Source organism: Mustela erminea, chromosome 2 (genome assembly GCF_009829155.1).
Source record: "Mustela erminea isolate mMusErm1 chromosome 2, mMusErm1.Pri, whole genome shotgun sequence".
Taxonomy (NCBI): Eukaryota; Metazoa; Chordata; class Mammalia; order Carnivora; family Mustelidae; genus Mustela; species Mustela erminea.
In genome coordinates this window covers 83,987,867-83,999,809 of record NC_045615.1, presented here as the reverse complement: position 1 = coordinate 83,999,809, position 11,943 = coordinate 83,987,867, and the positions used below count along the sequence as shown (strand labels likewise).

The window sequence follows — 11,943 nt, the reverse complement described above, 5'->3', positions numbered from 1 at the left end:
GCCCGAGGGTTCACCACAAAACATGCTCACATGCCCCCACTTTCCTGTAGACACTCCCATGTACTAGTTCTAACATCATTCTTGTTTCTTCCACTTACGTGGAATGTAAGCATGTGAAAATAACATTATGGAGCGAACTTTGAGTCTTCTCTAGTTTATTTCTTTCTAAATATACATTCTTAAGTTCACTATTTAGAAAACAAATTACTGCTGTTACTGGGCACCACTGTTGAAATTCACTGGGGTGGAGGAGGTGGGGATGGCACAATCCACTTTGAGTCCTTTTGCCGGGCAGGCACTGGTCTCTGGAAGTGCTCCAATTTTCCATATATCCTCCTCCATTCATTCAATAAATATTTATTGAGCACCTACTTTATACCAGATGTGCTTAGGATACATCATTCTTGTGCCCAGAACCAAAAATTATATTCAAGGTGTAAAAAAACTATTCCTTTGTTATAGAGCATGACAGAGAGGTGGGGAAGGGATAAGTGGTAGATACGTAAGGGTGAGGAAGACAACATACTAGAATTCCCAGGGCAAGGGTATGGTTCAAACTACATGCCCTTCCACTTTCCCAACCCCAAGACAGTCTGACATAGTCTCTTAGGGAGGCACGCTTTGGGAGTTACTATATAATTTCTCATTAGTATTTGGGATGAGAAAAAAGAAAAATTACTATTCTAGAATGTGCAGTTCCATTAATGCAGCTTAAAATCATGTTTGGTTTTTTGGAATTTGAATTTCACTGTTGGGAGATATTGAGCATATTTTTGACTCAAATCTTAAAGTCTTTTCCAGAAGTTTTGTTGCTGAGCCAAATCTTTGCCCCAGAAGCCAGACTGGTCATCCATTTCTTTTAAATTTTGTTATGTCATTACAGGGTGCTGCTGAGGTCCTTTTAGCTCCCAAGTCTGTCATCCAGTTTGCTACTTATAAGCATAGGGACCATTTCTGTTTTGTTTGTTTTAGTGCTATGTTTCTTTTATAAGTACAACTTTGTATTTATGGCAATGCCATCTACAGATTTGGTAAACATACCACCCATATTCTCATGATAATCATGAAAAAGATGAGAACTAAACAGATGTGAATACAGTTGTTCTCTTGGAACACAGTAACCACCAGCTACCGTATGGATAATTAATCAGGATCCGTGGGACCTGGTCATTTCAGCCTGTTTTTAATCTAGCCCATTTGCTGCTGCTTCACCATCACAAAAGTTAACAAGAAAGACCCAGCATTCTGTCCAGCGAAAGTTCCTTTATGCCACAACTGTCATACTTTACAGACCTAACCTGGTAATCCTGTCCAAGAAAAAAATGTAGTCAGATAGATTTTTTTTTTTTGAAGAATTTATCTATTTATTAGAAAGGGAGAAAAGCAGACCATGCTGAGTATTCGGGGCTCAATCCCAGGACCCTGAGATCATGACCTGAGCTGAAATCAAGAGTCAGCCACTCAATTGACTGAGCCACCGTGTGCCCCCAGATAGATTTCTTTTTAGTAGATCCATGTAGCAGCCTAGTAATCACTGGGGTTTTTTTTTTTTTATGTTTATTTAAAACCCTGGAAGCTTTTAATATGGCATCATGGAAATTTTCATTCAATATTTTCATCCTATTTTCAAAGAATTAAAAAAATCAGAGCAAAATGTGATGCATAAAAAATCTGTTAACACTAAGATTTGTGAAGATTAAAAATATGAGACTAGCATCTCCTTTCATATAAACTATAGGGGATAAAAGAGAATGGGAAAAGTTATAATCATGTTTCTACAAGTAACCAAATTTTTTTGGGAATGTATTGGGGAATCTTTCCCTGGATCTACAGTACTCATCCTGATCTTTATGACTAATGTCTGTGTATTGTCCTATGGAAGATACGTGCTGGCATTTTGCATTTATTACCTCATAGAATTCAACAGACCTGCTGGTCAGAGTTTTATCATTCCCTTTCCAAACATATAAGGTACTATAACCGTTAAGCAACTTGCCTCAACTAGTCCTCAGTACTCAAAGTGAAAAAAAATGCCTTTCAAAGGTCATGTTGAATACCATGCTTCTTTTGACAGAGGAAATCATACAACAGGATATCAACTGCTTTACAGTTGTTAAACACAACATATTTATGTTTTTTGGTAAATACAGGGGGTTTTTTTTGGTGAAATTGTTATCACCCACTAAAGAAATCTGGAAGCCTTCAAAAAAGGTTTTTCTAACTTCCTTTGCTTAGATATATGTTTTCTGCTAAAGTTATTTGACTTTTTAGGTTATGGCCAATTTCTTTTCCAGGTTTGAAAAAATTACCAAATCCCACTTGATAGGAAGATGCTTTTCCTAAGAAGTTTCCTATATAATGCAATCTCTTTAAGATTTCCAGACTTTTTGAATGAGTGATTAACAATTTCACCAAAAAAAAAATTGTATGATTTCTTATGGCAAAACAAGCATGGTATTTTAAAGCATGATGTTTAAAAAGTATATTTACTCACTTTAAGTAAGTACTTGGGAGTAGTTGAGGCAAAGATATGATCACAAGGATTTAATATGAAAAAGAGAGGCTCAGACAATTCAAACAGGAAAGCTGGAGCAGAGCCATAATTAGCAAGAGAAGGAAAGCGCCCTTTGAGGCTGCTACATGGTGGAGGGAAATGCCAGAGAAAAAGATTTGCTTCATAAAGAAATTGTATCACACTGGTAATAAACCTGAAATTAGAACCATCAGCCAGATTAGTGGTTAAAATAACCATAATTAACCCATAATTTAAAATGCAGTATTTCAAACAGCCATAAGTAAGCCCAGCAGTAGTGAGACTATCAGGATACACTATTGATAAATTAGGAATGATACATGTTTAAAAAAAAAAAAAAGGAATGATACATTATTTTTTTAATCTTTGCTATTTAATTTGGCATTGCTTGATTTATTCATTTCTGCACTTGATCTTAGCCAAAAGCCCAAGAAGTGATGACTTATTTCTAAAAACTAAGCAGACTTAATGTATTTTATATCACAAAAAACACTGATGTGAAGGTTTCACATAGTATCAGTTTAAAGTGTGCAGACATTAGTCTTAATTCCAGATCCATCATCAAGAAACTATGTAATTTTAAATAATTCTCTAACTTTCTGAACCATGTGTCAGGACATAGGAGAATTAAGTTTCTGATGGCAGTTATCCTCTTTGATGGTATATGCATAATTTTATCTGTAAATACGTGTGTGTATGTGTGTGTGTGTTATGTGTAGGTTACATAAATGTATAGGAAATGAAACCAATACCATTCTCCCTAGAAGGCAGGGACTGACCACAAGCCGGTCGTGTTGCTCATTATCCATTAGGTTATGTCCAGTCATTCAACCGGTACATGAACATGTTTTAAGCCAACATTATTTGTTTTACTTTATAAAAATTCATTGAACTAAAGCTTCCATGTATAATCCTGAGTATACTCAAGACACACTATTTGATGTCAACTATTTTATATTCTGAGAGGCAATAGAGCCCAGGGAGTTCAACTTCAGCCTGATTGGGATTAACTCCCAACTGACCAACTGACTTTAAGCAAGTGACTTAATTTCTGTGCCTCCATTTCCTCATCAGCAAAATTAGGTAGTGGTGCCTACCTCACATTGTGAGGGTTAAGCAAACTAATATGCATAAAATACAGACCAGTGTCTGCCATTTGATAAACCCTTTTTATCTGCAGAAGTCTGAAGGGTTCCCTGAAGGCTAAGTAGAATGACAGAATCCGTTTTTATTTCAGGTTTTCACTATGGAGATGGCATTGTCAAGGTTGTAGATACTGGGGACAGGGAGAGGGAGGTATAAATTTCAGCAAGACTTGGGTCAAGGAAACAGATAAGAGGCTGCAGCTATAATCCAGGCAAGAAATGATAAATCTTGAATTACGTGGCAGGTGGTAGAGGGATTGAGAGTAGTGAAAAATACTGCAGTGAGAAACAGAGACCTGGCTCACCATGTGGCTGTGGGAGTTAAAGGACAGACTCACAAAGGACTTCCTGGTTTGGGGCGTGGATGACATTCTCAAAGGCAGGACAGGGAAGAAGAGGAGGAGCTCCTCCATCTCCAGCGCCTATGTACATCCGGGAGAAAACGCTCAGTAAGCAGCCCATGAGAACTCGGGAAGAGCTGGACTGCACAGACCTCAGAATCTGCAGCCGAGAATCCCTGAAGTCAAGGGAATAGATGACAGATTTGCCCTAAAACTCATTTTCGGTGACCAGGCAATCTTCTCTTCTATGCCAGACTAGAACACATCATCTGATGCAGTTTTGAACATTAAAGGGAAATCATATTGAAGATTTCGACCTTGAAGTTAATTGCAAAGTTTGCTGCAGATGGCTAATGTTTCAAAGGTAGAATCTGTTTTCTAAGTGATCTGGGTAAAAAAATGAACACGAGTCCCTGGTGCCACATTTCCCATCACATATTGCAGAACTGCCGATGATAGGCCCTTCCTTTGGCTCCTGGGGACTTAATTTCCCTGGGGAACTATTGTGGTTATTCAACTTTAAGACCTTGCAGAAGAACCACTGTTATTCCTCTCTGGGGTCTTACTCAGAGCAAGCAACATGGAAGTAAATAGTCACTAAGGAGGAACAAGGAGAAATAAACAAGCTTTTAGCCAAATGTATGAACAATTCATGTTTAAAAAAAAAAAACTGGCCAAGATTTTACAAAAATTATAAATTAGGGACAGTAACACCACCCTGTTGTGGCTCATAATCTACCAGAGAATCCAGACTATAAACCCATAGCAGCTTTGCTGTTCCCAAGATAAAGGAAAGTGTGTTTCATTCTATGCTAATTTTTGCCTGCAGTGGTTAAATCAAGACTGTTTCAGGCTGGGAAAACAAACCCAGAAATTAGAACTAGGGTCTAGGCCCGGTTCTGCCAGTGCCTACTGTTGTAATTTTGGACCTACCTCCTTTGTAGAGTGCAGACATCTCTTCTTTTTCCTAGTGTTGCAGAATTCTGTGATCAAAAGACAGCACTTAATGAAACTAGCCTTTGAAAAATTATTTTTGAAGGATCTTAAAGTCTTCCTGTCATTAAATAATACATTTCTTGCCTCAGAGGGCTCACTGGTCAACATGTTGTTGAAATCAAGGCCTTGTTCCTAACATAATCTACCATTTACTCAGTGCCTACTGCATGCTTTAGGAGATGTTTATGAACTTGCTTGAAAAATCACAATAACCCCACCCCAGTAGACAGTGGGATGTAATCCTTTTTTACAGAAGAGAAGATGGAAGCTTATGCAGGGTAGGTGACTTGGCAAAGGTCCTATAGCTGATAAGCTTCAGTTAGCCTTTAAACCCAGGTCTCCCTGACCCTGTAGTCAGGTTACTTTCAGGTCAAAAACTGTATTCTGGAAAGAACTCCAGGCAGGGAAGACTAAAAATAAACGGTCATCATTTTCCAGTGTCTCACCATCGGAGCTGGGCCAGACAGCAGCCCAGTCAATCTGTGCTCCTCGCTCTGTCCCCTACAGCAATTCTTCCTAAACGGTCCAACAGTTGACTTACATACACCAATTCAGGACTGCAATGTCATATACATCTTTAAACACGTAGCAAAATCAGATTTCAAAAGACACTTAAAAATGTATTGCAAAATGTACAGCATTTATTCACATACAGACAAAAAGGCACAAATTCTACTAAATAGTTCAACAAAAAAATACAGCTGTCCTCAACTAGTTTTATAAATACTTTCAAAAAGGGGGTAGAAATAAATACAGGATTGGGCCATGTAATATAAAATAGTCATCTCTACATATACTTTGTTTAATTTCTGATTTTTTTTTTAACTCTTCATGCACCTTTTTTTTCCAATTTTAGCTGAATGGACACCAAGCTAGGCACATAGTGAAAAATCCTCTGTACAAGGTTACAAATGTAATGACAAGTTTGTCCATTTCAAAATAATTAAGATTTGTACACAACACATAGAACCCTTCATTTTCGATTTTGTGTTTATAACCTAACAAATGACATTCCAGGCAACTTTACAAAAGTTTAACTAGCCTACATTTGACATAATACATTGATCATAATCAAAGATATTTCTTGGTCAGGATGCACAAGGAAAGATAAAGCTTCAAAGAAAAGAAAGGAAAAGCAGAGCAAATGGCTCCTACTAAGAGAGTGCAAGTGGGTGGGGTGGGTGGGTGCTGCGTGTGGCCGCCTCATACAGAGTTCCCAGCAGGACGTGAACTAACTTACAAAGCTATCATTACACTGTCAGAGAAACCGTGCTCTATGCCATTTGCATTTCAAAGCAGGAATAAAAAGTGTGGGCTTTTTATTTTTGTGTTTTGTTTTTGTGTGGGTTTTTATTTTTTTTGTTTTGTTTTTTTTTGTTTGTTTTTTGTTTTTTTTGGTTCAGCATAACTTGGAACATTTGAAAGCTTTTCAACCTAAATGTGGGGAAAAACAGGTAAGGCATTATTTTTGCACAAAACTAGCATTCCTAAATAGTGCAAATGAATCTGGTACCTCTTAAAATGGTGAGAGGTCATATACTTACTAAAATTTAGATTTTCTTTCTATGGCTTGACAGATTACCCCTCTATATATTCTACTCTCACCCAGAGCTGTTGCTGTGGTCAAAAGGTAACTGTAAAAAGTATCCACCTTCTTCTGTATCCAACAAAAACATTTTTGCTCATATGCAAAAAATCTGATTTTTAAATTATGCTATGAGTAAATGTACAACTTGGATTCATTAATAAACTCCTAATATCTGTAGCAACAGCTTATCTGGACAGCAGTCTTTCAGAATGAGCCCCATAGCTCAAAAATAGTCAATCTAAAAACCTGGGTCATTCTTCCCCCTCCCCTGAATTAGCTACTAAAATGTATTCGAAAAGTTTAAGACTTGGTTTGAAAATGTCATACATACAATGGGGATGTGTCAGATCTACTATTTGATCATCAGATAAAACTTGCATAGCAAGATGGAATTCCATAAGCCTTTTTTGCTGTTGACAATCACCTGGAAGACTTGAAAGGTAACTACAGAACTCAAAGCATCCCTCGTTAAGTATCAGAATGTCCCTGCCACATGGAAACAGATGTATAAATGAATCAGGAATTTGAATACTGATATTAACAAACTAAGGATAATTTAGGGGAAGCTGGGCTTGTTCCAAGTGCCCATAATTCTAAATTTCATTGCTACTTAAACTTTCCTTAAGTTTGATTCACAACTACATTGAATTCCAAAGAAAATTAACAGGACTTTAACACTATCCACTGTCTTAATACATACGCACTACAGTGAGTGCAAAAACAGAACATTGTACTCAAATTTAATGCTAAATTCATTATTGCTGATAACTTACTAGTTATTGCCATTTGCAATTAGAAAGTCCAAGTTACGAATTGGAGCTTAGAACTCTGACTCCAGGAAACCTATTACACTTCAGTCTCTTTCCCGTATAACCTTGGTCAATGGTAAGAGGTTATCGCAACTTATTGCCTTTCTATTGTTTTTAAAATATAACCTATTTTGCTTTTTTTTTTTCTTTTTTCTTTTTTTTCTTTTCCTTTTTCTTAAGGAATCCGTTCATGTTGGAAGCCCGGATTCCCCAACATATGCAATAGTGGTTGGCTCTGGGAAGTATGTCACCAGAGTCTGGAAGTTCATCACTTGAACTTGAATAGCCATTAGTATTGTTGGAAGCCAGATGGCCAGGTATGCCAAAGGCCAGGGAGATCCAAAGTTGGCCCAAAAGGAAGTGGTTAGGGAAGAGGAAGGTCAAGAGGACTGATAAAAATGAGACCAACTGCCCTTTCTCACAGAACTTTCTAATGGCTTCTTTCTCCACCAGTCCCATACCCCCAACACACTCAAGTGCTTCAGGCAACAGGACCTTGCTATACTGACCCTAAATCTGCAAGCTGCAGCAGCTCCCCCCTGCCCCTTCAGATCTTCTAGATCTGACCTTTTTTTTAATTCTTCCTTCCCCATCTGCTGTTCTAATTTACACATGAATTCCCTAGAGTCACTGAAGCTTCTGAGCTGCTGCCTCTAACTACAATGCAACAAAAACAGCCTTGTGGGCCAAAGTATAAATATGACTTCAACATCTACCACAGTCCTAGGAAGTAAGTTCTATGGGCTATTAAACGGTACGTGAGGGTTTCTCAAGAACTGCATCTGATTCCGCATATTCAGGTAACCAAGAGTTTGTGCTTTGGGAAGAATACAGAGGGCAATACAAACTCAGGAGGCTTCCGTAAGCCTTGCCCTCTGAAGACTTATTTCAGTCATTCTTAGTGTTTAATTCAGCCTCAAGTACTAATGTCTGAGGGTTACAATCTACTCTTGTGTTTCCTCAACAAGTTGCAGATAACACACTTCTCACAACAGTGATTCATAAAGCACTCTGAAAAAAAAATTCAATCTGACTTGCAAGTAAATGTGTTTGTGTAGCTCAGGAGTGATGGGGTTCTGCTTGTCCCCCACATCAGAGCTCTGGTCTAGCAACTCCACGAAAAGCCTGCGGCGCCCCCACGCCATCTCGGTTTCATCAAGAGGCTAGAATGCTTCTCCTGATAATATCTGTCCTTCGGCTGATAGTGCTGCTGGCGTGTATGCATTTCTTTTCTGATGCCTCACTCTCTGAGTCACTCATCTCTACATCAGGGACATACCCGTCATTCTCATTGTCAGATTTTAATTTGTTCTTTGCCCTCTCCTTGGCTGGAACTCGGCCTAAGCCCAAATAGGGGTAGTCTGAGTGCTGGTGGCAGGCCCCCTCATGGGCCTCTCCCTGCTGCTGCCGTTCCCCTTTCTTTGGAATCCGGAATCCGCCCCAGTTTTTCACTGGGCTGGCAGGCGTTGTAGGCACTTTGACTGCAGTCTGGTTATAGTTTACTTTGATGAGGGAGCCGTTGCACTTGGGCACTATCTCTTTCCTCGTGCCAGGTGCTGCCTGCCCCGCTCCCAGGGAGGCGGCAGCTCTGCTGTTGTCCAGGTGCCTCTGGGACACGTCTGTGGACCTGAGAGGCTTGTGACTCTGTTTACAAGGTCTGTCCTTTAAGTCTCCCTTACTAAGATCACAATGAAAACGATGGTCTCTTCTGTCCCCATGATCTGGCATCACCAGCCCATTTTTCTGCTGTGCTGATAGGAGACGTGCTTCTGCAAAGGTCTTTTCGAAACTCAAAAAGCTCTCTGGGACCACCATCCCCTCCCTTCTCCCACACAGGTCCGGCTGCTTCAGCAGGGTTTTGCCTCCACTCCCAGTGCTGTTCTGTAATAGATCTCGCTTATGGGGCTTTTTCAGCGAATGAACCAAGGAAGTACCCATTTGCTTCCTGAAGAACGCAGAATGCCACTTCAAGTCCTCTATCTTGGGAGCATCAGGGCCCACAGAAGGACTGTTAAACAAAAGCATGTTTTCCAGTGAGGAGGAGGAGCAGGAGGAAGAAGGCACACCTATGAACATATAACCACAGAGAAAAACATTACAGAAGCAGATCCAAAAAAATAAAATTCTACAACCTTAGCGTGGCCCTAGTAATGCAATCTACCCACCCAACAGTACAACACACAACCACCCAGTCTATAAAAATTTACACAGAAATATTATCTGCTTTGAGAATCTGCATTCAGTCTGTAGACTTGATTTAATATGCTCTATTTTCTAAAATAGCTGAAGCTCACAGAAGTGTTCATGAAACATCTTTCCAAGAGAAACATTCTCCTTCAAACAAAACAAGTGATCTGACTTTCAAAGAGGAATCCATGCAGAATGCCCCTGGTCAAGCACTGCCTCTGCTCCTGCACCTGGTTAGGCATCTGCCTCTGAGCCAAGAAAGAGAGCATCACAAGGGCAGCAACTGGGGCCTTAGAAGTTTGAATCTCCAAGGGCACCTGGGTGGCTCAGTTGGTTAAGCACCCAACTCTTGATTTCCGGCTCAGCTGTGATCTGGGTCATGGGACTCAGCCCTGCGTCGGGCTCCACGGTCAGCATGGAGTCCTCTTGAGACTCACCCTCTGCCTCTGCCCTTCCTCCCTGCACCCTCTCTCACACTGACACGGTCTCTCTCAAATAAGTAAATGAAAATCTTTAGAGTTTCTTTCTCCGAAGTAAATGCACCCTCGCGAGGCTATGATGAGGATAAATAACTGTATGTACATGAAACGAGAAAGGAAGGTTTAGTTTAAAATCATTCTTGATACCTAGTAAATGTCTTTTAAATCTTCACAATTATATACAAAGCCTATTTGTGGAAGTAAACTGAACTGTCACCCAACACGAGAAGGATAAGTTAAAATGGTGTTTTGCAAACATTTTTGCTACAAATCACAATAACTAAAACTTCACAATGAAACCCAGTAAGAACTCACATTTCATGAAATCATATTAGCCTTCCCCACCCAGATGTGTCACTGACATGTCACATGCTTTCAATGCTGGTGGTGACCCACTGAATTCATCTCACAACCAACTAAGGAATCATAACCCTCAGTGTGAAAAACAATGAATTCATAACACACTGGATTTTATCACAAGGACCACGTTTCTGCAAGAGCCTCTGGAACATCTATAAAGAGCTGTTTTCATGTTCTGTCTCCCATAAGGTATAAACCACCAGGAAAGCAAAGCTCTGCCAGGCAGGAGCCCAGTCAAAACACGGGCACCACGTATGAACAGAACAGAGCGAGCAACTCCAAACATGATGGAGTTCAATGGAGCACTCCGAACACAAAGGCATGTGGGTGCCACAGGGGAGGGAGTTCTACAATCCACTGGGCCAGAGACTGCCTGCTTTCTCAAGGATCAAACCTTCAGGTCAACCTTCATGCCACACTTCCATTTCTCTTCCTCAGTCACCTACTGTGGGAAAACAAAGGTAAGAGGGACCGACATTTTCTAAGCTCTGAGTTCCATCTACCTGGGATCCAGGTCTCTGAAAAGCCTTGGCCGCAGGACCTGGAAGCATGGTCCCCAGTGAGGACATGCTCCTCCGACAGAACAGCCCTGCCGTTCTCAGCTTCACACACACACGTCCAAACCATGGACCCTGACCGACATGTCTAAGCTGTGGCCATCTCCTCCTCACCTGGAACCACCTATCTTCTAAGACTGGGGATCCACCTGCGGCATGAGTAAGAATACAGCTGAAAGTCTAGAAGTGGAAAGGAGGGTGGGAGGAGGCATCTTTCCACTTCATTCCCTGTGGGAGCCTGCAGAAAGATTAATGTTGCTTTCAACCCATCACACTTAGTATGGGGAGGAAGGGTTGGTTTACCTTTTCTGGGATAGCAGCAGGATTTCCTTACAGCTATGTTACACAAAACACTTCCTAACCTGGTGAAGAATCTCAATCACTTACCCATATAAAAACCTCAGCCATGAAAAGCAAAAAGCTGCCTCCAACATCCAAAAAAAAAAAAAAAAAAAAAAAAGACTCTTAAGTGAAATCAGATGAAAATGCTCTTTACGTCTTATTTTTATAGGTAATCACACATTACATAACAACTTAACCAGAGTCACAGAAAGCCCTCCAACAGCACAACTCCACAGGCACAACATGCATTAAGAATCCTGCTCAAGGGCAGCACAGGCAGCTCGGCCTATGCTGGCCAGAAGCTGGGGCATCTACAGACAGCTGTTTACAGGAGGCCACAAAGACAAGGGATAAAATAGGCCCCATGTATTTACATTCAAGTAGGAATAATGAATGAAAGAAGTTCACTTGAAACACTCCGAATCAAACAAACTACTTTCCCTGATGAACCCTAGTTAACAAAAATTTAAGTTTTACAACTGTAAACTCTAACTAACGATACATCTGGAAAATATTTCTTCTCGGGAAGAAAATTATCTAAGTAACTTTAGTAAGTTAATGCCATTAGTATTCCCTGTGTAACAACGCCTCAAGAATACCATTCCA

At 40.2% G+C, this 11,943-nt stretch overlaps 1 protein-coding gene across 10 annotated transcripts in view; it reads right to left on the bottom strand.

Moving 5' to 3' along the window:
- Window positions 1–5,636: 5,636 nt before the first annotated feature.
- JADE1 (jade family PHD finger 1) overlaps window positions 5,637–11,943 on the bottom strand; it is a 61,219-nt gene continuing 54,912 nt past the window's right edge. For all 10 annotated transcript variants that reach the window (XM_032333396.1, XM_032333399.1, XM_032333397.1 and 7 more), the window contains one exon: window positions 5,637–9,478. In XM_032333396.1, coding sequence (XP_032189287.1) covers window positions 8,568–9,478 — 911 coding nt within the window. In that variant the 3' untranslated portion in view covers window positions 5,637–8,567. The remainder of the gene's footprint in view (window positions 9,479–11,943) is intronic.